Source organism: Girardinichthys multiradiatus, chromosome 24 (assembly GCF_021462225.1).
Source record: "Girardinichthys multiradiatus isolate DD_20200921_A chromosome 24, DD_fGirMul_XY1, whole genome shotgun sequence".
NCBI classification, from domain to species: Eukaryota; Metazoa; Chordata; class Actinopteri; order Cyprinodontiformes; family Goodeidae; genus Girardinichthys; species Girardinichthys multiradiatus.
In genome coordinates this window covers 3,482,053-3,509,830 of record NC_061816.1, presented here as the reverse complement: position 1 = coordinate 3,509,830, position 27,778 = coordinate 3,482,053, and the positions used below count along the sequence as shown (strand labels likewise).

At 39.5% G+C, this 27,778-nt stretch overlaps 2 protein-coding genes across 3 annotated transcripts in view; both read right to left on the bottom strand.

The window, feature by feature from the left end:
- The window catches only part of LOC124861406 (NACHT, LRR and PYD domains-containing protein 4-like), a 328,592-nt gene that overhangs the window by 246,924 nt on the left and 53,890 nt on the right, over nt 1-27,778 (bottom strand). The window lies entirely within an intron of this gene.
- Nucleotides 138-27,717, bottom strand: LOC124861428 (gastrula zinc finger protein XlCGF58.1-like). Of its 2 annotated transcripts, XM_047355207.1 has the most exons (3): nt 27,313-27,717; nt 25,523-25,708; nt 138-3,787 (listed from the first exon to the last, which is right to left on the bottom strand). In XM_047355207.1, exons 1-3 carry the CDS (start codon nt 27,449-27,451, stop codon nt 1,587-1,589), a joined length of 2,526 nt encoding a protein of 841 aa, XP_047211163.1. In that variant the 5' UTR covers nt 27,452-27,717; the 3' UTR covers nt 138-1,586. The 2 variants fall into 2 exon arrangements, with proteins under 2 accessions (XP_047211163.1, XP_047211164.1); XM_047355208.1 differs by lacking the exon at nt 25,523-25,708.

Below are 27,778 nucleotides of genomic sequence, written 5' to 3'. Positions count from 1 at the left end.
TCTTATTCAGGTAAAAGGGTATACACATGTTCTGTAATGTCTGTTTCAAAAGTTGAACATGTAAATGTTCTGGTAGTGTTTTTAGAAATATCAAAAGGTATTTTGTGAATAAAATGAGTTTATTTTCATTTTAATAATTTGATGGAATTTATTTTATTATTAGACATAACTACACCTTTCTCAGCACATGTGCATGGAGCAAATTTGTTTTTATTGCCAAATGTTTTAAATTAATAGGGAGTCTGTTCCCCAGTGCTCCCTTGGGTCTGGTTTCAGAAAGCAGTTTTATCAGTAAGTTAATGCTACATATGCTACAAATTAGGGATCATACAGTTTAAAGTGTTGCACCTCTCTGTGTGCATGTGCTGTTTGCTAAAAGTGCTATTTTGTTGTGCTTGGTATTAGATGTTACTTTCTCTTTGTATTAATTACTTAATAATACAATACAAATATTAATGTGTATACAAGCATTGATGGTGCGTTATCCGATTACGGAGCAAATGAGACAAGCTCTCGTGTAAACAAAGCTGTATACTATGTTTATAAGCAAGGCTATTAGCCTGTTAGCCACTAGCAAAGACAACCTTTAGCATGTTTTAAGCAGTACTGGAACACATTTTTAGCAGGTTAGTTCAAAGCGATTAAACAAAAACACAGATAAAATGGAGCAAAATCCCATTACTGGACCACCACTGTTTAAAACATCTCATTGAAATAACATTTATTTAAACTTTAAAACACAGAACACATAAAACTAGCCTTATGGCTTAGAGGCCTGTTCAGATTAGCTTCACCAGGTAGCCTCATACCACCACAAACAAAAGCTAAACACAATAAAATTAACAATATTTAGGTTGTTTTATCCTAAACTAATTTTCTTTAACAAGACACTGCCTCTTAAGTGGGCTGTTCTGATGAACAGAAGTCAAGGATATTCTAAGGGCGTTAAGTTGCCCTGTCAGCCCATGAGTCTCACCTTAGATGGCAGTCCAGAACCATGCCCAGGTACTTCTAGCATTAGTCTCAATTTGATCTCCATCGATAATGGTTGGGGAGAATGACTGAAGCTTCCTGAAGTCAATAGCAACTTGGATTTTTTGCACCAATTAGTGAAAAGGCCTGAACTAGTCCATGCTCCTCTCCTTTGTTGTCTAAAAGGGCCGTGTTGTCAGCATATTTAATTAAATGTCTATTAGGGAAAGTGCTTTTGCAGGAGTTTGTGTACAAGGTGAATAACAATGAAGATAAAGCACATCCATGTGGAGAGCTTTGCTGGTAATTGTTTTGTCAGAGAGTGTTGAACCTGCTGGACTCTACCTGTTAAAAAGCCTGTAATCCATAAAACCAACCTATGTGCGATGAAACACTCTCATTGAAATCTGTTAAAACCCTAGGCTGAATGGTGGCCATTGCAAACATAACTAGCAATGGGTTTGTCTTTTCTGTAAATTCTATCATCCTGGTTTAGATTTGACTTGAAGGTAATGTTTTTACCACATTCATCACAACCAAAATGTTTCTCTCCAGTTTGGATTCTTGCGTTTGTTCTATTGTGCCTTGGAACCAAAACAGTCCACAGAAAGATCTTAACCAAAGGGTTTATTTCCAGTGTGAATTCTCATGTGCGTGTTTAATAGTGACTTGGAGACAAATCTTTTTCCACATGCATCACAACTAAAAGGTTTGTCTCCTGTGTGGGTTCTCATGTGTCTGTTTAAATTTGACTTGCAGGCAAATCTTTTTCCACATGCATCACAACTAAACGGTTTTTCTCTTGTGTGGGTTCTCATGTGTGTGTTTAAATGGGACTTGGAGGCAAATCTTTTTCCACAAGCATCACAACTAAAAGGTTTGTCTCCTGTGTGGGTTCTCATGTGTGTGTTTAAATTTGACTTGGAGACAAATCTTTTTCCACATGTATCACAACTAAAAGGTTTGTCTCCTGTGTGAATTCTCATGTGTTTGTTTAAATATGACTTGGAGACAAATCTTTTTCCACAAGCATCACAGCTAAAAGTTTTGTCTCCTGTATGAATTCTCATGTGTGTGTTTAAATGTGACTTGGAGACAAATCTTTTTCCACATGCATCACAACTAAAAGGATTGTCTCCTGTGTGAATTCTCATGTGTTTGTTTAAATATGACTTGGAGACAAATCTTTTTCCACAAGCATCACAACTAAATTTGTCTCCTGTATGAATTCTCATGTGTGTGTTTAAATGTGACTTGGAGACAAATCTTTTTCCACATGCATCACAACTAAAAGGTTTGTCTCCTGTGTGAATTCTCATGTGATTGTTTAAAACTGACTTGAAGGCAAATCTTTTTCCACATGTATCACAACTAAAAGGTTTGTCTCCTGTGTGAATTCTCATGTGTGTGTTTAAATGTGACTTGTAGACAAATCGTTTCCCACATGCATCACAACTAAAAAGTTTGTCTCCTTTGTGGATTCTCATGTGTGTGTTTAAATGTGACTTGGAGGAAAATCTTTTTCCACATGTATCACAACTAAAGGGTTTGACTCCTGTGTGAATTCTCATGTGATTGTTTAAAACTGACTTGAAGGCAAATCTTTTTCCACATGTATCACAACTAAAAGGTTTGTCTCCTGTGTGAATTCTCATGTGTCTGTTTAAAACTGACTTGAAGGCAAATCTTTTTCCACATGTATCACAACTAACAGGTTTATCTCCTGTATGGATTCTCATGTGTCTGTTTAAATATGACTTGGAGGAAAATATTTTTCCACATGTATCACAACTAAAGGGTTTGACTCCGGCGTGATTTCTCATGTGTGTGTTTAAATATGACTTGGAGGAAAATATTTTTCCACAAGCATCACAACTAAAGGGTTTGACTCCTTTGTGGATTCTTATGTGTGTGTTTAAATGTGACTTGTAGGCAAATCTTTTTCCACAAGCATCACAACTAAAAGGTTTGTCTCCTCTCTGAATACTGATGTGTTTGCCTAAACTTGACTTGTAGGTCAATTTTGTTACAGATGCATCACAAATGAAAGGTTTGTCTCCTGTGTGGACTTTTGTGTGCCTTTTGAGATCTTGTTTCAAGTTAAAACTTTTACCACAATCACCACAGTTAAAATCTTTACTACCCGTCTGAAACTTCGTCAGTGAATCTATGTTTTTCTTTTCACTGAAACATGTCTCATTACCAGAACAATCTGAAGACGTTAATCTTGGATGACATGTCATGTGACTCTGAAGAGAGTGTCTGTTAGCAAATTTTCCTCCACACTCAGAGCAGCTCAAAGATTTGTTGACAGTGTTTCTGCCTGATCCTGGAGTCCTGCTCTCCTTCCAATCATCCTCGCTGTCTTCAGTTTCAGAGTCTGATAAGCGTTTAAGCTCAGATTTATGATGGTTCACATCATCCTCTTCATCATCTTCACTGTCTTCAGTCTCTGAATAGTTGGAAGTGCCTCCATGAGTATTTAGATGTGGGTTCCTGGTGGATTCTGCTGTCCCACAGTCCTCTACTTTAATTTCTGTTTTTATCTGGTCAGTTGAGATGCTTCTTGGAAGATCTCTGTCTTCTGTTTTGTGTTGATGAAGCTGAGAGAACAGAGGTTTCTCTTCATCCTCTTCACTCTTCATATAAACAACAGTTAATGGAAACCTGGTATCATCAGTCTCCTTCTTCACATTCAGTTGTTCTCCATCCTGGCTGGACCAGATTCTTTCATTTTCCTCCTTTATGTGGAGGAGCTCCAGCTCCTGCTGGTCCATATCAGGTCTCTGTTCTTCAGGAGCCTCTTCTTTAACATCTGCAGACATCATTGAAACACTTTATATGCATTATGAACAACTTTATCATGACAATGTTACAAAGATGATGAAGATTAGAACTAGAGAAAATAATCTGATAAATATTATCAGTGAACAGTACAGTAGATAAAATCAGAGAGGCCACAATGTGTCATGGTTTAACACTAGAACTCCCAGGGCCGTCAATTTGACGGGTATGAAAGTTTGACATGACATAACTCTGGTTTATTAAAACTCTTATCTTCCTGGCATCCTGACTTTTTCTAAACCTGTGTCTTGTGTATTCCTATGTCTCTATTTAAAGATCTAAGTATTTCTACCTCTAACTACCACAGCCGCTATTTTGACGGCCCTATTATTTACATTGATATTTTGTTTCCCGCGGCTGAGTATACGCGCGAGCGTTGCCTAGCAACCGCCACTCTAGAACGCAGTCTGAGAAGGAGATTATTGGCATCCTACAAATGGCTTCTAGAAGGATATTTTCTGCTCAAGAGGCATTGGAGATGCTTCAAAAATTTGATGATCATGATTCTGGGGTCGAGAGGGATTCTGACGGCTCTTGGTCAGCATTCAGTTCCAGTGACAGCGGGTCAGAGAGTGAGCCTCCCCCGGCTAAAAAACACAAGTCGTCCCGTTAGCAGGAGGTTGTGGCGCATTATTTCAAGGTAGTAAAAGACTAGCCTATGTGACGATTTTATCATTTTAGGCTATAGTTTACAGATTAGTAAACTAATAATATATAAACTATAGCAACAGTGCTACAATCAGCGCAGGTTTAGAGACAGGGAGACGAGCCAGGTGATCAGTGCCCAGCTATAAACCCAGCAATCCAGCTGGCAGGAGAGAAACTACAGATCAAGATACTGATGATGGACAAAGAAATAAACAATAAGTTAGGTCATAGATATAGTAGCCCAGGAACAACAATCTATTCTGCGCTTTAAAGCGTTTTCATCGCGAGACGAGCGCACACCTGGGAATGAGGAGGAAATAGGAAAGGATGGCACTGTGTGGACAGTAGTATGGGAGGAAGAAAGTAGAGGGAGGCATCAGTGCCAGAACACGTTGACAGAACGCCAGATCCAAGATGCCCAGACCACGTTCCTCTGCATGGAGATGATTCCTCCTGGGACATGAGTGTGGATGAGCTGAAGGCATTTTTAGCGCTAGTTTATGTCCGCAGAGTAAAAGGGGGGCGTAACATGGAGCTGTCCAGCTTTTGGTCAGATTAGTAAAGCTTTTTTTTTTTTTTTTTAAATGTACCCGCTACTCTGTATTATTTTTCAGTACTATATATAAATCATAATAAAACAGAATAGGTTTTGATCAAATACTATTATTAATTCTTGTCAAAACCATCATTTTATAGCATGCAAGAAAACCTCTAGCATTCTGACCAATGTAATGTGATGACATCATCACCGCCTCGCATCCAGAATGCTCGCCGTCAAATTGACGGGCTTGGGAGTTCTAGTGTTAATTACCATATTCTAAAACACAAATGTATATAGTGATTTAAATGCTTTAATTTAAAGCTGAAAACGAATAGTTATTACATTGTTGATAAAAATACCGTATGTGTATTATTTTGTACATAATATATAAAGCTTTTTTTGTTATTTTTGAGGATTTTCAATTACTTCGGATACTTTTATTAAAAGCTTCATGCTTTTGATTGGTTATGATTTTAATCAGATTGTCTTAAATCTCTTTACTCCTGCCTTACAGGTACATGCTTTCATCATGCTGAGCTGTGCTTTACATTAGATTATAACTGTGTTATCTAACCTCTTATCCAACCAGGTCCCTGAACAACTGACCATTAACAGAGTTTATCTACAGCCACTTCAGTGATATATTTCTTCCTGATTGGGAATAATACTCTCCTCCAATCGAGGATCTCCTTTGGAAACTAGTCAATGACACTGAAGTTCGTTCCCCGTAGCTCTCTGCCCCGACTCCTGACCTGCTCTTTTTGCTTGTAGTGCCTGAATTTCACTACAAATGGCCGAGGCCGGTTGTTGTCGGGCTTCTTACCTCCGAGCCAGTTAACCCGATGGAATGTGATGTTTTTAACCTCGTCACTTGGGAGTTTTAGTTGACTTTGGAGAAATTCCCAGATAGGGGATTCAGTGTCCTCCTCTGCCCGTTCCAGGATGCCGGAGAAGACAAGGTTGTCCCGCATGCCCCAAGCTTATATATATATTGTATATTCAGGATGGTCTCCCTCATTTCTTTGTTTCAGACAGCTGCATCATTCCATCGGTACATTTCTTTACCTTATCCCTCAGCGTTTGTTTCTTGGCTGTGAGCGAAGCTTGTTGTTTGTGGCTGAACTCCAGAGATACCCTTGTGGAGAACCTCCACCAGGGTAAGACGAGCATCCAGGCTGGGTAGCTTCTTGCCGATAGAGTCCAGGACATCAGCGTAGCTTTTCTCTGGAGAGATAGTGGAGGTGCTGGCCGAGCATTCTGAACGGGGGTATCTTGATGCTTGTGTGGTCATGGATGCAGATTTTTGTGTTTTGCCCATTGCTATGTTGTCAACATTCATCTACCTAGTTCTCCAGGCTGTCTAAGGTTTCCTCTTCCAGTTTGTTTTATTGGGAAATATGAGACAGTGGTTAGTATTTTAAACGTTTCTATGTTGGGCTTCAATTTATTGGCTTGTTTTACTTGAGTTATTACTTGAGCACAGCTCTCACGAGATCTCAGCCACTCATCATGTCCTCACGTCCATGCTTCTCGCTTAATACTTCCAATTATTAAGTGCAAGCAGCCAAACAATCACATTTTCATAGTATATTCTGAATAGCTAAACACTGTGGGTGATTTTGGATATGAATGATACATTATATATTAATTATGATTGTTAAATTCTATTTTTTTCTAAATATTCATAATCAAATAATCATAATTTCACAACATTCTAACAAAGACACACACACATCCTTGTACTTCTATCTTCATGAGGACTTTCAGTTACTTCCATTCATTATCCTTGATTTCTTGGGCCTAAACTCAATTCATGCCCTAGTTCTAAACCTAACCTCTGTCCCAAAATCAGAATTTGATAAAGCGAGGACCTCACTTTGTCAAAATGTCCTCACTTTACGATAAAAATACAAAAAATGGTTCTTAATCAGCAGCAAGTACAAGTACACACATACACACAAAAGGCCAGTACATCCATACATCGATGTGGAACCTTGGGAATAAGCGCCTCTTGCCCAAGGTGATATCTACCTGTAGAAGGTCTGGAGCTGGAATTAAATATCAGGATAATTACTATCCCCAGCGCGTGCATCAACTCTAAACCAACAGTTTCCCAACAATTCTGGTTGCATTTTAGCCACTACATGTCACAGCAAGACAGAGAAAGACTAGAGGGACTTGATTTCTGACGGCCGCCTCAACTGAAAGAAAGAGGACCTGTGAGCCAAGCTTTGACTGATTGATTGAAACTTTATTAATCCTCAAAGGGGAAATTAATTTGTCCCAGCATAAAATACACCCATAAAAACAAACAATATGCACTAATAAAAGTCTAAAAGACACACACATAACCCCACTCCAACATGGGACTGGTGAGCAAACTGCAGAGGCTTCTGGGCTGCAGACACCCGTGTCCTCAGGTGCACCAGAACCAGAGAGGTAGTTGATGTAACAACGAAGCAGAATTAAAGCTGCTACTGGGGTGGGACATTCAAACCTGTTTTAAATTTTAGGCCGTGGCTCATTTTTATTAAACTAAAATTGAATTAATGATGCTGGATTTTTATGCTCGGCCACAGGAAGAAATACTGCTGGAGTCACTGGATTTGAAAAGCATGACAGTTATTTTTAATTAAAATTAAGAAAATTCAGTGCCATCCATGCCTAGATGGCACAAAGGCAATCATGGAGAGGCTAAACAGAAACATTATGTTTTAAAGGGAAGTAGACTTGACAGTCATCAGCACAAAAATAAGACGCAACATCAGGGCTCCAAGAATGGAGCCTTGAGGTACCCCCCGGGGGAAGTAAAATCATCCACCATGACTCAGAAACTCCTATCAGAGAAGTAGGACCTCAACCATTAAAGAGCTGAGCCAGTGATGCCCACCCACTGATCCAGTCTGGAGATGAGAACGTTATGATCCACTGGATCAAAAGCAGCTGGTAAATCTAAAAGCAGTTCCCAGAATCCGTTGCTAAGAATACATCATCAAAAATCTCTAAAAGAGCCGATTCAGTGGTAAGTTTTAAAACCAGACTGGAACACTTCCATAATCATATATTTATCCAATAAAGCTTCAGCTGGTTGTAAACTGTTGTTTCAAAATTTTGGACAGAAAAGGGTAAATTGGAGATCGGCCTAAAGCTTAACAAAGCAGAATGATTGAGGCCAGATTTCACAATAGTATGTTTAAAATTGTTCTGCTCCACGCTGGAGGTCAAACTACTGTTAATAACTTTAAGGATAAAGAGGCCAATAGAAGAAGAAAACTCCTTAAGACGACGTGGAGGAAGAACATCACAGGGGGAGCCAGATGGTTTTATACTGATAACCAGTGTCTCTAGAGAGGAAAGGAAATAAGGCTCCCAGTGATCAAAGACAGCGAGGCAGGTGACCAAGATGGACGGGTCATAGGAGGGAAGAGAAATACAGGCCCTAATGTCAACCTTGTCCAAGAAATTAAGAAACTAATTACAGAGTTCTCTGGAAGCTTCCAGAGGAACAGGTTCATGCGCATTAACAGCAATGTGTTAGGACCACAGCCATGGGTTTCAACACTAAAACTCTGGTACATACTTTCCTGGAACTTTTCAAAATAAAGTGCATTAACCTTCTTCCAGCACAGCCAGGAAAGGGGGTAACTGCGGATTTCCTGTGGCGCCATTACCCAAATAAAAGCCCCCACCTTTCCACAAATCTTTCTCTTTCCATACGGCCTTCGAGGAGGATGGTTCAGGAGAGGCCCAGCGCGCGAATGTCTTTTGCTGGCAAAAACACATAAATTCAACTGGATCCAAAGCCATACGATCATCGATCATATGCAAAGTTAAGTAGAATGAAATACTGTCTGTGTATCCGGTATTTTCGTTCATGAACGGGGAAATTAAGGTGTAAGAGTTGCTTACATTTTCTCTTCGAGGCCCCACAGAAGCAAAACTGTATCGAGGAGAGATCCCGGTGGAGAAGCTGTTTCTACAAGTCGAGCCGCAAGGACGGACTACGGCTTGCACCACCGTGTTACGGTAACGAATAGCCGCCCAGCCCTCCGGAGCTAACGCTATTGCTCACAGAGCGAACGCAGAGGTTAGCTGAAAACCAACCGCTTGTTGACTGTGGACGTTTATTCGAACTTCATCGCCCTTGGACAACGTTTACTCACCATGGTCAGAGGTTAGGTTTGGGCAGATTAACAGATAGGTTTAGGATGAAAGGATCTAAACGTTTTCATGTTATAAAGTTTGTTTTGTGGATCTTGGCGATCTTTAGCGCTAGTAGGCTAGCTACGGCACGTGCCGGTTCCGTGTTCTTTGTATGTTTTAAAGTTAAGATAAACTTTATTTAAAGAGTAGTTTCAACCAGAACATTGCTCATAACGCGCCGTCCGCGCTTATGCATTGTAACCCTGGTATTTTAAAGGTATGTGTTGATTCTGGTGCTAAGCTATCTTCTAGCTTAGCACTTTAGCTAGCTTCTTTGTTAGCCCAACGGCCAGCTGGTAAGAACACGTGTGCTAGCATTAAGGCTAGTCAACAGAAAGGTTGTTGGTTTTCAAGCTAGTGAATAATAGTCCCTGAACATCATTTGCTAGAGTTGATAACTAAGTAAACACCATTAAGCCCCATTTCTCCAGAAAATTTGGCTCTTTTCCAAAATACTCAATAATATTTCTTCAAATATTATTTCAATAACTAAAGGCAGTTAATTAGACACCGTTGAGAATTAGTCATCCAGGAGGTTGGTTTTATTCAGCAGATCGTTATTTAAAACATTATTTTATTAAAATAATATTTTATCTGATCTTGCATTGTGAAGGGTTGTCTAAACGTTTGCTGATTATTTCCTAAGTTAGTTCCAAGACGAACTTAACTTCACTTCCAGATTCTTCAAGATAATCCTTGGTTCTCAAACATAAACATTGCATGGTAATGTTGCATCACTCTTTTTGGTCATGATTTCCAATCATCTTTAATCAACTTGTTTATATTGTACATAGCCCATTAGTCTTCGTTATTCTTTAATTCTGCTTGGCAGTTTAGTTGGATTGTTTTAGCATAGTAAAGAGTTTGTTGATTGAAATATGTTTGACTTGAGTTGACTTGAGTTTGTTAATAAATTCTTGTATTTTAAGAAATTGTGTGAATTCATTCCATATATGTACAAAGTTTATGCTGTTCAATAATGTCAGAGCTCGTCTCACACCTTTCTCTTCTGTCCTGATACCATCGCCTTACTGGTATTAACAGGACAATCCTTAACATACCGAAATATTATTTGGTAAAATATTAAAATATTAATATTAAAATATTAATATTAAATATTAAATAATATTCTCAGATCTATATTTACAACATAGTGGCGTCCCTGGGTGGGCATTATCATGAACAAGCTTGCACTGTACATAAATGTGAATGAATAAAACCACAACTGCACATTATTGAGGTACCAAGTGATTAGCTTAAAACCAGCTGTCACTGGTCACAATAGGACTCAAAACATCAGAGTTCTAAAATCAGATGTCACTGATTATAGTTAAGAGAACATTATAACTCGTGACAAATCCAGGAGTTCACAATTTGAGACGTTCGTCAAAATTAATAACTCCAGTATCTCCGTGCTAGTAACAACCAACTCTGCTACATAAGCAAAATTTTAGATGTTCTGACTCAGTCTGGTTTCTTCTGTGTAAGCAATAACTTGAGACTTGGTTTAACTTCAGTTAACCTCACTGTCCAGACAGTTGCTGCACATCTGTATCCAGAGGCTGTGTTTTGTGTAAGACCACAATTTGAAACTAAATTAACTATACAGTTAGTTTAGTGTCTGACCTAATTTGATGCATGTATCCATTCAGGAACTTTATAGTTTGTTTTATGGTTTGAAAGAACAGGATTTTTGCCAGATTAAATCCCAAATTTTATCTAATCACCCTGCCTGCCATAAAGGGGGGTGAATCAAAAGTCAAATTGCAATTATTACACTTAGGAGGTGTAGCAATTTTCTTTTTCCTTTGCATTGTAAACAAAATTCCCTTAAAGGTTAAGAGTAGTGTCTAATCACTAGTTCTCCCAAAGAAAGGTGAAAAATTAACTCTAAAATCACAAATATCCTTAGAGAAAGGAGTAGCATTGTAACACTTGGAGCATAGTGTTGTCATAAGTCACAGGTTGAGTCATCAACTGATGCACCCATTTTACAATCAAATGTTTCCAATATATGTATAGTCAGATATACATATATATCTGGATATACATTTGTTAGCTGTTGTTGCTTTTAGCAACATTCTCATAACTTTGTTGTTGTTTTGTAGTGTCTGCCAGAATGATGGAATCACACTCCATTATGAATTCAGCAGATGTGGAGATGCAGAAGGTGGTGGTTGCTGATCTCATCCGTTTGTTTCCAGATGAGCGGGATGTTTTAAATCAGTTTGACCTTGCTGCATGTGATAAAAAGATTCAAGAATTACTTGACCTAATTGGAAATCCAACTAGAGAGATTCTGATTTCAGATGTTCTTTGTCGGCTTGCCTTGTTGTATCAATAGAAATCACAACTGGAAGCTAAAAGATATTCTCAGTTACTGACTGACCATCAGATGACCCTTCAAAGACAGAATGCTGTAAAGTTTGAGCTCTCAAAAGCCGAGGAGAGGATGGAGAAAGCTGAAGCAAAGTTAGTGGACCTGAAGGCAGATGAGCTCAAGAGAGCTTCATCCCAAAAGCAGGAACAAACCCCCACTGTTCAGGTACCCAATTTGCATTTTCACTCACAGCAGCTGCAGCAGCCACAGCAGGGGGCAGACTGAAACAGCAGGCATCCAACACCTAGGTCAGAGTCTCCCCCTCCTAAATTTAGCCAAAGTGTTCAACTTACTTCCACAGACCTTAACAGAAATGTTGGAAGTCAGATGGTCTCCAGTGGTTTCCTGCCAAATTCCATTGCAGTGAACAACCACCAAGATGACCAAGTGCCGGACTCAGCGTGCACAAGTAGCCCGATTCAGTGGGAGGAGCACCCTTCCAGCCTGATCGGCACCCCTCTCCTTTCTGACTCTGTGTCGACCCCTAGGGACCAGGAGAGAAGCACATGGTTCTCAGGTGACTCAATCCAACCTGACCCCCCACCACTTGCACGAGTCCATTCATTAGAAAGCTCTCATTTAAATCATGAGAAAACTTGTTTTCTCCCCCAGAGGGTTTATCATGATCTTCCACCATTTCATGAACCTAACCAGCATGACTTCTCAGATGGACGTGGTCCACCTTGGGAGCATGGTGTCCGTTTCAAACAGCTTGAATCACTTGCTAAGGACATAGAAGTTTTTGATCCAGGTAGCCAGGAGTCAAATATTGATGCTTACCTGTTTGAGGTTGAACATTGTCCTCTTGACTTGCGTTTTCCTTCTGATCGTGAGAAGCTGAGGCTTATTTGGAAAACAACAGCTAAGAGTGTTCATGTGTTCATAAAGACTCTTCCTCCAGAAATTAGTGACAGTTATCCAGCTCTCTGCCAGGCTCTTAGAGAGGAGTACTACGTTTACAGAGATGAAGCCGCTGCCACTATTAATGCTTTGACAGTTTTGCAAAAACAGTTCGAACCTCCCAGAGAATATTTCCACCGTTTAAAGACAGCTTATTTTCAGGGATGTTATGCTCCAGGTCTTGAAGAAGACCACACTTTTAAGTCGTTGTTTCTTCACAGTCGTTGTTTCTTAGCGTGCAGTATGACGTGACCATGCATTGCATAACAGAGAATCTCTCCATGCAGGAGACTCGTAGATTTGCTCAGCTTGTGTGGGAAACACGTGTCCGTTCAGACAGAGCAGGAAAAGGCAAAGTTAGAGTGTTAAACATACAAACTCAGAACAGGCCTAAGAAGAGGCGCAAAGTAAGTCCCCAAGTGATGCAACAGAACCAGGGGGGTGGTAACTGGCGTCAGCCAAAAGACAAGCCACCATTTAAAAGACAAACACCTTTTCACAGTGCAACATCGAACAGTAAGGTTGGTAGTAAATAGTGGAACCACTCCAAAGATGTCATCACAGAGGAGGAGTTTGAGATGATCTGCAGGCGTGTTATAACTGAGGTAACGGCGTTCCTAAAAGACATGGCAAGCCTGTAAAATCTATCAAACAAGGTATGAAGATGGTAAATAATTTCCAACACCTTATACTCTGTTTTAATCTTTTTCTTTCTTATGGTTTGAACTTCAGAAAGTAAGGTTTAAAAGCAGTATTATTATGGTGTGAAAATTATTACAAAACTTTTATTTTTGTTTTTTTTTTTTTTTTTTTTCTCTAAAACATTTTATTAGTGTTAGTCTCTCCCCAAGCCTGCCTCACTCCTGTCCAAACACTAACCTCTGAACCAAAATGAACTGTTGAACTCTGCCTTGCTACAGGAACCCAGTGACTGTTTTCACATGGCTGAGGACGGATTGTTAGCCCCAAAGACTGGATTTAATCCCATTCTTCGGAACTAAAAAGGGGGGATGTTGGGACCACAGCCATGGGTTTCAACACTAAAACTCTGGTATATACTTTCCTGGAACTTTTCAAAATAAAGTGCATTAACCTTCTTCCAGCACAGCCAGGAAAGGGGGTAACTGCGGATTTCCTGTGGCGCCATTACCCAAATAAAAGCCCCCACCTTTCCACAAATCTTTCTCTTTCCATACGGCCTTCGAGGAGGACGGTTCAGGAGAGGCCCAGCGCGCGAATGTCTTTTGCTGGCAAAAACACATAAATTCAACTGGATCCAAAGCCATACGATCATCGATCATATGCAAAGTTAAGTAGAATGAAATACTGTCTGTGTATCCGGTATTTTCATTCATGAACGGGGAAAAAGGTGTAAGAGTTGCTAATATTTTCTCTTCGAGGCCCCACAGAAGCAAAACTGTATCGAGGAGAGATCCCGGTGGAGAAGCTGTTTCTACAAGCCGAGCCGCAAGGACGGACTACGGCTTGCACCACCGTGTTACGGTAACAAACAGCCGCCCAGACCTCCGGAGCTAACGCTATTGCTCACAGAGCGAATGCAGAGGTTAGCTGAAAACCAACCACTTGTTGACTGTGGACGTTTATTCGAACTTCATCGCCCTTGGACAACGTTTACTCACCATGGTCAGAGGTTAGGTTTGGGCAGATTAACAGATAGGTTTAGGATGAAAGGATCTAAACGTTTTCATGTTATAAAGTTTGTTTTGTGGAACTTGGCGATCTTTAGCACTAGTAGGCTAGCTACGGCACGTGCCGGTTCCGTGTTCTTTGTATGTTTTAAAGTTAAAATAAACTTTATTTAAAGAGTGGTTTCAACCAGAACATTGCTCATAACGCGCCGTCCGCGCTTATGCATTGTAACCCTGGTATTTTAAAGGTATGTGTTGATTCTGGTGCTAAGCTATCTTCTAGCTTAGCACTTTAGCTAGCTTCTTTGTTAGCCCAACGGCCAGCTGGTAAGAACACGTGTGCTAGCATTAAGGCTAGTCAACAGAAAGGTTGTTGGTTTTCAAGCTAGTGAATAATAGTCCCTGAACATCATTTGCTAGAGTTGATAACTAAGTAAACACCATTAAGCCCCATTTCTCCAGAAAATTTGGCTCTTTTCCAAAATACTCAATAATATTTCTTCAAATATTATTTCAATAACTAAAGGCAGTTAATTAGACACCGTTGAGAATTAGTCATCCAGGAGGTTGGTTTTATTCAGCAGATCGTTATTTAAAACATCATTTTATTAAAATAATATTTTATCTGATCTTGCATTGTGAAGGGTTGTCTAAACGTTTGCTGATTATTTCCTAAGTTAGTTCCAAGACGAACTTAACTTCACTTCCAGATTCTTCAAGATAATCCTTGGTTCTCAAACATAAACATTGCATGGTAATGTTGCATCACTCTTTTTGGTCATGATTTCCAATCATCTTTAATCAACTTGTTTATATTGTACATAGCCCATTAGTCTTCGTTATTCTTTAATTCTGCTTGGTAGTTTAGTTGGATTGTTTTAGCATAGTAAAGAGTTTGTTGATTGAAATATGTTTGACTTGAGTTGACTTGAGTTTGTTAATAAATTCTTGTATTTTAAGAAATTGTGTGAATTCATTCCATATATGTACAAAGTTTATGCTGTTCAATAATGTCAGAGCTTGTCTCACACCTTTCTATTCTGTCCTGATACCATCGCCTTACTGGTATTAACAGGACAATCCTTAACATACCGAAATATTATTTGGTAAAATATTAAAATATTAATATTAAAATATTAATATTAAATATTAAATAATATTCTCAGATCTATATTTACAACATAGTGGCGTCCCTGGGTGGGCATTATCATGAACAGCTTGTACTGTACATAAATGTGAATGAATAAAACCACAACTGCACATTATTGAGGTACCAAGTGATTAGCTTAAAACCAGCTGTCACTGGTCACAATAGGACTCAAAACCTCAGAGTTCTAAAATCAGATGTCACTGATTATAGTTAAGAGAACATTATAACTCGTGACAAATCCAGGAGTTCACAATTTGAGACGTTCGTCAAAATTAATAACTCCAGTATCTCCGTGCTAGTAACAACCAACTCTGCTACATAAGCAAAATTTTAGATGTTCTGACTCAGTCTGGTTTCTTCTGTGTAAGCAATAACTTGAGACTTGGTTTAACTTCAGTTAACCTCACTGTCCAGACAGTTGCTGCACATCTGTATCCAGAGGCTGTGTTTTGTGTAAGACCACAATTTGAAACTAAATTAACTATACAGTTAGTTTAGTGTCTGACCTAATTTGATGCATGTATCCATTCAGGAACTTTATAGTTTGTTTTATGGTTTGAAAGAACAGGATTTTTGCCAGATTAAATCCCAAATTTTATCTAATCACCCTGCCTGCCATAAAGGGGGGTGAATCAAAAGTCAAATTGCAATTATTACACTTAGGAGGTGTAGCAATTTTCTTTTTCCTTTGCATTGTAAACAAAATTCCCTTAAAGGTTAAGAGTAGTGTCTAATCACTAGTTCTCCCAAAGAAAGGTGAAAAATTAACTCTAAAATCACAAATATCCTTAGAGAAAGGAGTAGCATTGTAACACTTGGAGCATAGTGTTGTCATAAGTCACAGGTTGAGTCATCAACTGATGCACCCATTTTACAATCAAATGTTTCCAATATATGTATAGTCAGATATACATATATATCTGGATATACATTTGTTAGCTGTTGTTGCTTTTAGCAACATTCTCATAACTTTGTTGTTGTTTTGTAGTGTCTGCCAGAATGATGGAATCACACTCCATTATGAATTCAGCAGATGTGGAGATGCAGAAGGTGGTGGTTGCTGATCTCATCCGTTTGTTTCCAGATGAGCGGGATGTTTTAAATCAGTTTGACCTTGCTGCATGTGATAAAAAGATTCAAGAATTACTTGACCTAATTGGAAATCCAACTAGAGAGATTCTGATTTCAGATGTTCTTTGTCGGCTTACCTTGTTGTATCAATAGAAATCACAACTGGAAGCTAAAAGATATTCTCAGTTACTGACTGACCATCAGATGACCCTTCAAAGACAGAATGCTGTAAAGTTTGAGCTCTCAAAAGCCGAGGAGAGGATGGAGAAAGCTGAAGCAAAGTTAGTGGACCTGAAGGCAGATGAGCTCAAGAGAGCTTCATCCCAAAAGCAGGAACAAACCCCCACTGTTCAGGTACCCAATTTGCATTTTCACTCACAGCAGCTGCAGCAGCCACAGCAGGGGGCAGACTGAAACAGCAGGCATCCAGCACCTAGGTCAGAGTCTCCCCCTCCTAAATTTAGCCAAAGTGTTCAACTTACTTCCACAGACCTTAACAGAAATGTTGGAAGTCAGATGGTCTCCAGTGGTTTCCTGCCAAATTCCATTGCAGTGAACAACCACCAAGATGACCAAGTGCCGGACTCAGTGTGCACAAGTAGCCCGATTCAGTGGGAGGAGCACCCTTCCAGCCTGATCGGCACCCCTCTCCTTTCTGACTCTGTGTCGACCCCTAGGGACCAGGAGAGAAGCACATGGTTCTCAGGTGACTCAATCCAACCTGACCCCCCACCACTTGCACAAGTCCATTCATTAGAAAGCTCTCATTTAAATCATGAGAAAACTTGTTTTCTCCCCCAGAGGGTTTATCATGATCTTCCACCATTTCATGAACCTAACCAGCATGACTTCTCAGATGGACGTGGTCCACCTTGGGAGCATGGTGTCCGTTTCAAACAGCTTGAATCACTTGCTAAGGACATAGAAGTTTTTGATCCAGGTAGCCAGGAGTCAAATATTGATGCTTACCTGTTTGAGGTTGAACATTGTCCTCTTGACTTGCGTTTTCCTTCTGATCGTGAGAAGCTGAGGCTTATTTGGAAAACAACAGCTAAGAGTGTTCATGTGTTCATAAAGACTCTTCCTCCAGAAATTAGTGACAGTTATCCAGCTCTCTGCCAGGCTCTTAGAGAGGAGTACTACGTTTACAGAGATGAAGCCGCTGCCACTATTAATGCTTTGACAGTTTTGCAAAAACAGTTCGAACCTCCCAGAGAATATTTCCACCGTTTAAAGACAGCTTATTTTCAGGGATGTTATGCTCCAGGTCTTGAAGAAGACCACACTTTTAAGTCGTTGTTTCTTCACAGTCGTTGTTTCTTAGCGTGCAGTATGACGTGACCATGCATTGCATAACAGAGAATCTCTCCATGCAGGAGACTCGTAGATTTGCTCAGCTTGTGTGGGAAACACGTGTCCGTTCAGACAGAGCAGGAAAAGGCAAAGTTAGAGTGTTAAACATACAAACTCAGAACAGGCCTAAGAAGAGGCGCAAAGTAAGTCCCCAAGTGATGCAACAGAACCAGGGGGGTGGTAACTGGCGTCAGCCAAAAGACAAGCCACCATTTAAAAGACAAACACCTTTTCACAGTGCAACATCGAACAGTAAGGTTGGTAGTAAATAGTGGAACCACTCCAAAGATGTCATCACAGAGGAGGAGTTTGAGATGATCTGCAGGCGTGTTATAACTGAGGTAACGGCGTTCCTAAAAGACATGGCAAGCCTGTAAAATCTATCAAACAAGGTATGAAGATGGTAAATAATTTCCAACACCCTATACTCTGTTTTAATCTTTTTCTTTCTTATGGTTTGAACTTCAGAAAGTAAGGTTTAAAAGCAGTATTATTATGGTGTGAAAATTATTACATAACTTTTATTTTTGGGTTTTTTTGTTTTTTTTTTTCTCTAAAACATTTTATTAGTGTTAGTCTCTCCCCAAGCCTGCCTCACTCCTGTCCAAACACTAACCTCTGAACCAAAATGAACTGTTGAACTCTGCCTTGCTACAGGAACCCAGTGACTGTTTTCACATGGCTGAGGACGGATTGTTAGCCCCAAAGACTGGATTTAATCCCATTCTTCGGAACTAAAAAGGGGGGATGTTGGGACCACAGCCATGGGTTTCAACACTAAAACTCTGGTACATACTTTCCTGGAACTTTTCAAAATAAAGTGCATTAACCTTCTTCCAGCACAGCCAGGAAAGGGGGTAACTGCGGATTTCCTGTGGCGCCATTACCCAAATAAAAGCCCCCACCTTTCCACAAATCTTTCTCTTTCCATACGGCCTTCGAGGAGGACGGTTCAGGAGAGGCCCAGCGCGTGAATGTCTTTTGCTGGCAAAAACACATAAATTCAACTGGATCCAAAGCCATACGATCATCGATCATATGCAAAGTTAAGTAGAATGAAATACTGTCTGTGTATCCGGTATTTTCATTCATGAACGGGGAAAAAGGTGTAAGAGTTGCTAATATTTTCTCTTCGAGGCCCCACAGAAGCAAAACTGTATCGAGGAGAGATCCCGGTGGAGAAGCTGTTTCTACAAGCTGAGCCGCAAGGACGGACTACGGCTTGCACCACCGTGTTACGGTAACAAACAGCCGCCCAGACCTCCGGAGCTAACGCTATTGCTCACAGAGCGAACGCAGAGGTTAGCTGAAAACCAACCGCTTGTTGACTGTGGACGTTTATTCGAACTTCATTGCCCTTGGACAACGTTTACTCACCATGGTCAGAGGTTAGGTTTGGGCAGATTAACAGATAGGTTTAGGATGAAAGGATCTAAACGTTTTCATGTTATAAAGTTTGTTTTGTGGAACTTGGCGATCTTTAGCGCTAGTAGGCTAGCTACGGCACGTGCCGGTTCCGTGTTCTTTGTATGTTTTAAAGTTAAGATAAACTTTATTTAAAGAGTGGTTTCAACCAGAACATTGCTCATAACGCGCCGTCCGCGCTTATGCATTGTAACCCTGGTATTTTAAAGGTATATGTTGATTCTGGTGCTAAGCTATCTTCTAGCTTAGCACTTTAGCTAGCTTCTTTGTTAGCCCAACGGCCAGCTGGTAAGAACACGTGTGCTAGCATTAAGGCTAGTCAACAGAAAGGTTGTTGGTTTTCAAGCTAGTGAATAATAGTCCCTGAACATCATTTGCTAGAGTTGATAACTAAGTAAACACCATTAAGCCCCATTTCTCCAGAAAATTTGGCTCTTTTCCAAAATACTCAATAATATTTCTTCAAATATTATTTCAATAACTAAAGGCAGTTAATTAGACACCGTTGAGAATTAGTCATCCAGGAGGTTGGTTTTATTCAGCAGATCGTTATTTAAAACATTATTTTATTAAAATAATATTTTATCTGATCTTGCATTGTGAAGGGTTGTCTAAACGTTTGCTGATTATTTCCTAAGTTAGTTCCAAGACGAACTTAACTTCACTTCCAGATTCTTCAAGATAATCCTTGGTTCTCAAACATAAACATTGCATGGTAATGTTGCATCACTCTTTTTGGTCATGATTTCCAATCATCTTTAATCAACTTGTTTATATTGTACATAGCCCATTAGTCTTCGTTATTCTTTAATTCTGCTTGGTAGTTTAGTTGGATTGTTTTAGCATAGTAAAGAGTTTGTTGATTGAAATATGTTTGACTTGAGTTGACTTGAGTTTGTTAATAAATTCTTGTATTTTAAGAAATTGTGTGAATTCATTCCATATATGTACAAAGTTTATGCTGTTCAATAATGTCAGAGCTCGTCTCACACCTTTCTATTCTGTCCTGATACCATCGCCTTACTGGTATTAACAGGACAATCCTTAACATACCGAAATATTATTTGGTAAAATATTAAAATATTAATATTAAAATATTAATATTAATATTAAATAATATTCTCAGATCTATATTTACAACATAGTGGCGTCCCTGGGTGGGCATTATCATGAACAGCTTGCACTGTACATAAATGTGAATGAATAAAACCACAACTGCACATTATTGAGGTACCAAGTGATTAGCTTAAAACCAGCTGTCACTGGTCACAATAGGACTCAAAACATCAGAGTTCTAAAATCAGATGTCACTGATTATAGTTAAGAGAACATTATAACTCGTGACAAATCCAGGAGTTCACAATTTGAGACGTTCGTCAAAATTAATAACTCCAGTATCTCCGTGCTAGTAACAACCAACTCTGCTACATAAGCAAAATTTTAGATGTTCTGACTCAGTCTGGTTTCTTCTGTGTAAGCAATAACTTGAGACTTGGTTTAACTTCAGTTAACCTCACTGTCCAGACAGTTGCTGCACATCTGTATCCAGAGGCTGTGTTTTGTGTAAGACCACAATTTGAAACTAAATTAACTATACAGTTAGTTTAGTGTCTGACCTAATTTGATGCATGTATCCATTCAGGAACTTTATAGTTTGTTTTATGGTTTGAAAGAACAGGATTTTTGCCAGATTAAATCCCAAATTTTATCTAATCACCCTGCCTGCCATAAAGGGGGGTGAATCAAAAGTCAAATTGCAATTATTACACTTAGGAGGTGTAGCAATTTTCTTTTTCCTTTGCATTGTAAACAAAATTCCCTTAAAGGTTAAGAGTAGTGTCTAATCACTAGTTCTCCCAAAGAAAGGTGAAAAATTAACTCTAAAATCACAAATATCCTTAGAGAAAGGAGTAGCATTGTAACACTTGGAGCATAGTGTTGTCATATGTCACAGGTTGAGTCATCAACTGATGCACCCATTTTACAATCAAATGTTTCCAATATATGTATAGTCAGATATACATATATATCTGGATATACATTTGTTAGCTGTTGTTGCTTTTAGCAACATTCTCATAACTTTGTTGTTGTTTTGTAGTGTCTGCCAGAATGATGGAATCACACTCCATTATGAATTCAGCAGATGTGGAGATGCAGAAGGTGGTGGTTGCTGATCTCATCCGTTTGTTTCCAGATGAGCGGGATGTTTTAAATCAGTTTGACCTTGCTGCATGTGATAAAAAGATTCAAGAATTACTTGACCTAATTGGAAATCCAACTAGAGAGATTCTGATTTCAGATGTTCTTTGTCGGCTTACCTTGTTGTATCAATAGAAATCACAACTGGAAGCTAAAAGATATTATCAGTTACTGACTGACCATCAGATGACCCTTCAAAGACAGAATGCTGTAAAGTTTGAGCTCTCAAAAGCCGAGGAGAGGATGGAGAAAGCTGAAGCAAAGTTAGTGGACCTGAAGGCAGATGAGCTCAAGAGAGCTTCATCCCAAAAGCAGGAACAAACCCCCACTGTTCAGGTACCCAATTTGCATTTTCACTCACAGCAGCTGCAGCAGCCACAGCAGGGGGCAGACTGAAACAGCAGGCATCCAGCACCTAGGTCAGAGTCTCCCCCTCCTAAATTTAGCCAAAGTGTTCAACTTACTTCCACAGACCTTAACAGAAATGTTGGAAGTCAAATGGTCTCCAGTGGTTTCCTGCCAAATTCCATTGCAGTGAACAACCACCAAGATGACCAAGTGCCGGACTCAGCGTGCACAAGTAGCCCGATTCAGTGGGAGGAGCACCCTTCCAGCCTGATCGGCACCCCTCTCCTTTCTGACTCTGTGTCGACCCCTAGGGACCAGGAGAGAAGCACATGGTTCTCAGGTGACTCAATCCAACCTGACCCCCCACCACTTGCACGAGTCCATTCATTAGAAAGCTCTCATTTAAATCATGAGAAAACTTGTTTTCTCCCCCAGAGGGTTTATCATGATCTTCCACCATTTCATGAACCTAACCAGCATGACTTCTCAGATGGACGTGGTCCACCTTGGGAGCATGGTGTCCGTTTCAAACAGCTTGAATCACTTGCTAAGGACATAGAAGTTTTTGATCCAGGTAGCCAGGAGTCAAATATTGATGCTTACCTGTTTGAGGTTGAACATTGTCCTCTTGACTTGCGTTTTCCTTCTGATCGTGAGAAGCTGAGGCTTATTTGGAAAACAACAGCTAAGAGTGTTCATGTGTTCATAAAGACTCTTCCTCCAGAAATTAGTGACAGTTATCCAGCTCTCTGCCAGGCTCTTAGAGAGGAGTACTACGTTTACAGAGATGAAGCCGCTGCCACTATTAATGCTTTGACAGTTTTGCAAAAACAGTTCGAACCTCCCAGAGAATATTTCCACCGTTTAAAGACAGCTTATTTTCAGGGATGTTATGCTCCAGGTCTTGAAGAAGACCACACTTTTAAGTCGTTGTTTCTTCACAGTCGTTGTTTCTTAGCGTGCAGTATGACGTGACCATGCATTGCATAACAGAGAATCTCTCCATGCAGGAGACTCGTAGATTTGCTCAGCTTGTGTGGGAAACACGTGTCCGTTCAGACAGAGCAGGAAAAGGCAAAGTTAGAGTGTTAAACATACAAACTCAGAACAGGCCTAAGAAGAGGTGCAAAGTAAGTCCCCAAGTGATGCAACAGAACCAAGGGGGTGGTAACTGGCGTCAGCCAAAAGACAAGCCACCATTTAAAAGACAAACACCTTTTCACAGTGCAACATCGAACAGTAAGGTTGGTAGTAAATAGTGGAACCACTCCAAAGATGTCATCACAGAGGAGGAGTTTGAGATGATCTGCAGGCGTGTTATAACTGAGGTAACGGCGTTCCTAAAAGACATGGCAAGCCTGTAAAATCTATCAAACAAGGTATGAAGATGGTAAATAATTTCCAACACCCTATACTCTGTTTTAATCTTTTTCTTTCTTATGGTTTGAACTTCAGAAAGTAAGGTTTAAAAGCAGTATTATTATGGTGTGAAAATTATTACATAACTTTTATTTTTGGGTTTTTTTGTTTTTTTTTTCTCTAAAACATTTTATTAGTGTTAGTCTCTCCCCAAGCCTGCCTCACTCCTGTCCAAACACTAACCTCTGAACCAAAATGAACTGTTGAACTCTGCCTTGCTACAGGAACCCAGTGACTGTTTTCACATGGCTGAGGACGGATTGTTAGCCCCAAAGACTGGATTTAATCCCATTCTTCGGAACTAAAAAGGGGGGATGTTGGGACCACAGCCATGGGTTTCAACACTAAAACTCTGGTACATACTTTCCTGGAACTTTTCAAAATAAAGTGCATTAACCTTCTTCCAGCACAGCCAGGAAAGGGGGTAACTGCGGATTTCCTGTGGCGCCATTACCCAAATAAAAGCCCCCACCTTTCCACAAATCTTTCTCTTTCCATACGGCCTTCGAGGAGGACGGTTCAGGAGAGGCCCAGCAAAATGTCTTTTGCTGGCAAAAACACATAAATTCAACTGGATCCAAAGCCATACGATCATCGATCATATGCAAAGTTAAGTAGAATGAAATACTGTCTGTGTATCCGGTATTTTCATTCATGAACGGGGAAAAAGGTGTAAGAGTTGCTAATATTTTCTCTTCGAGGCCCCACAGAAGCAAAACTGTATCGAGGAGAGATCCCGGTGGAGAAGCTGTTTCTACAAGCTGAGCCGCAAGGACGGACTACGGCTTGCACCACCGTGTTACGGTAACAAACAGCCGCCCAGACCTCCGGAGCTAACGCTATTGCTCACAGAGCGAACGCAGAGGTTAGCTGAAAACCAACCGCTTGTTGACTGTGGACGTTTATTCGAACTTCATCGCCCTTGGACAACGTTTACTCACCATGGTCAGAGGTTAGGTTTGGGCAGATTAACAGATAGGTTTAGGATGAAAGGATCTAAACGTTTTCATGTTATAAAGTTTGTTTTGTGGAACTTGGCGATCTTTAGCGCTAGTAGGCTAGCTACGGCACGTGCCGGTTCCGTGTTCTTTGTATGTTTTAAAGTTAAGATAAACTTTATTTAAAGAGTGGTTTCAACCAGAACATTGCTCATAACGCGCCGTCCGCGCTTATGCATTGTAACCCTGGTATTTTAAAGGTATATGTTGATTCTGGTGCTAAGCTATCTTCTAGCTTAGCACTTTAGCTAGCTTCTTTGTTAGCCCAACGGCCAGCTGGTAAGAACACGTGTGCTAGCATTAAGGCTAGTCAACAGAAAGGTTGTTGGTTTTCAAGCTAGTGAATAATAGTCCCTGAACATCATTTGCTAGAGTTGATAACTAAGTAAACACCATTAAGCCCCATTTCTCCAGAAAATTTGGCTCTTTTCCAAAATACTCAATAATATTTCTTCAAATATTATTTCAATAACTAAAGGCAGTTAATTAGACACCGTTGAGAATTAGTCATCCAGGAGGTTGGTTTTATTCAGCAGATCGTTATTTAAAACATTATTTTATTAAAATAATATTTTATCTGATCTTGCATTGTGAAGGGTTGTCTAAACGTTTGCTGATTATTTCCTAAGTTAGTTCCAAGACGAACTTAACTTCACTTCCAGATTCTTCAAGATAATCCTTGGTTCTCAAACATAAACATTGCATGGTAATGTTGCATCACTCTTTTTGGTCATGATTTCCAATCATCTTTAATCAACTTGTTTATATTGTACATAGCCCATTAGTCTTCGTTATTCTTTAATTCTGCTTGGTAGTTTAGTTGGATTGTTTTAGCATAGTAAAGAGTTTGTTGATTGAAATATGTTTGACTTGAGTTGACTTGAGTTTGTTAATAAATTCTTGTATTTTAAGAAATTGTGTGAATTCATTCCATATATGTACAAAGTTTATGCTGTTCAATAATGTCAGAGCTCGTCTCACACCTTTCTATTCTGTCCTGATACCATCGCCTTACTGGTATTAACAGGACAATCCTTAACATACCGAAATATTATTTGGTAAAATATTAAAATATTAATATTAAAATATTAATATTAAATATTAAATAATATTCTCAGATCTATATTTACAACAAATGTTAAAGGAGACATCTGCGAAGTCCACTTTTTTAGCCTTTAAATACATTTTGTTGTGAACTTTGAGTCTGTAGGAGAGCAGAATAGTTTAATTTAGTCTCTCCAGGCTCTGCGTAGATATCTTTATATTATGTTTGCGTCGTATTTTTCCAGCAGTTTCAGCTCAGGAAACGTCTAATTTCTTCCTCCTTTTGTGAAGCTAATCTACTTTTGATCATAAAAGACAACCAGATGCACCAGACTGTTAGCTGCCAGACAGGAGACACACACACAAACAAATCCTTACTCTTGATAGGAGCTGCAGTTAATGGAAACCTGGTATCAGTCTCCTCCTTCACAGTGAGCTGCTCTCCTTCCTGACTGGTCCAGAGTTCCTCCTGTTCCTCCTTTATCTGGAGGGGCTCTTGCTCCTGCTGATCCACATCAGGACTCTGTTCTTCAGGAGCCTCTTCTTTAACATCTGCTGGCAGCACTGAAACACATTACATGCATTATGAACAACTTTAACTTCATGTTTCTAAGCTGGTAAAGATTCACATTAGAGAAAAACATCTGATCAGCAGTTTAGAGAAAACTGAACCTCAAGAACTGACAGTTTAGGTCATGTGCAGAATCTCATATTTAACCCCTGAATTAAATCACTATTATATAAAACATAATTGCCTGAGTTTTGCTGTGAAGCAGATGGTTTGTGAAGTAGAGATTGTTCATATGAATATAGTACAGAGACCAGAAATAAACACATTTCATCATTTAGTGCAGTGATAAGAAAAAGGAGACATAATTTATCATAAACCAACAACTACTTGTTCCTTAAACAATCCTTCAATGTGTGAAATATGCATCAGGCGGCATTAGTGGACAGTTTCTGAGGGAAATCCATCAGAACCCATGAGATCTATTCTATTTTATGATTAGTTGTAGCTTTAATTATTAAGTATCACTTTTATATCAGTGAGCGTTATTATTCAATGATGGGAACACGTGTTACTCCATGCTTGTGGCTTTATGTTCAGAATATTTGACGTGCAAACGATAGTTTAATATGCACTGAAGGAGCTTTCTCTACATCAGCAACAAGAAGATTACAGAACAGTTTCTGGTTATTTTATTGAACTTCATATTCAGTGAGATGTTTTATCCTAAACTAGAGGTCTGTCATCTTTACAATAAAAAGAGCCATTTTTGCCCTCAGTCCAGCTACATAAAACTAATTTAAAGACACAAACATTACATGACCTTTTGAAAAGACAACTTCTAATTTCTGATAAATATCTACTATGTTAAAATTTGTTTTTATTTTTAAAGAACCTATTTTATTTTTAGGTTCTAAAATAATGAGAAAAAAGAGGATGAATACATTTTCCTCTATTGGATGTTGATATTTGTGGAAAATGATGTAAAAACACCACATAGTTTCTAACCTGATGACAAGAAAAATAAATGTTGGGAAAAGTCTGTGGAAATCTAAATAACAGCTAAAACCTGCATTTATTATTTTATCTTTATTTTTAAAAACACACACACACACACTCTTTTTTTTTTTGCTATATGTAGTGAGGACCATGTGTTGACTCCCATTGACTTCCATGGATTTTCAGTCATTTTCAACCCTTTCTATGCCCTAACCCTGACAATAACCCTAAACCTAACTATTACCAGTGCTTACCTAACCCTAACCTTAACCTAAACTCAATTCACACCTTAGTCCTAAACCTAACAGTTAGCAAAATAGGTCGTGAGGACCAGCAAAATGTCCTCACTTTGGTACAAACGGTCCTCAATTTGATGGTGAAATCGGGAAAATGGTTTTCACTGTGATGCCAAGACAGGAACACACACACACACACACATCAGATCCATTGACTTATATCGGCTCACTTCACCGCAGTTAGATGATCCTCTGTCGTTTCAAACTCTAATATTTCTGAGCTGGGCTCCAGAAGCTCCTGCTGATGTTTAACTATCCTAACAACGAGTTCTAATTCAGAGGAATAATCCACCAGCAGACTGAAAACGGTTCCTAAACTTTAACTACCATCCACACAGTTGGCATGAAGAAGGAAACATCCAAACCTAATCTGGGCTGGAAAACATCATCCATCATCTGGTGTCTCTTCCTCTGCTGCGTCCTGCCGCTGTTTGAGCTCCTGCTTCCCTCCAGTTTCTTTGACCAGATGTTCCTCAAGCTGCTGGACTTCTTTCCAGAGTTCATCAACTGCTGCTGCTGCAGCTCTCTTACAGCTTTATCAACACTCCCGCTTCTGGGCTGCTGACGAACAGGGAACAAAGGATAAATGCTGCGGAACCTCGGAAGTCGGAACTGGGACGTCGGAACTTACGTCATTTCCGGGTTGTAGCGTTCCAGTTTCCTGCTTGTTTTCGTTCGTATTGCTAACAACTGTAACAGCAGCCTTACAACAATAACACTGATCTACGCGCTATTTCGTGCATATAAACAGCGTTGAAACATCTCGTCTTATAAACACTGAAAGTAGTTTGTCTACAACTGACTCATAATTCAGACTTTCGCGGAGGTTCC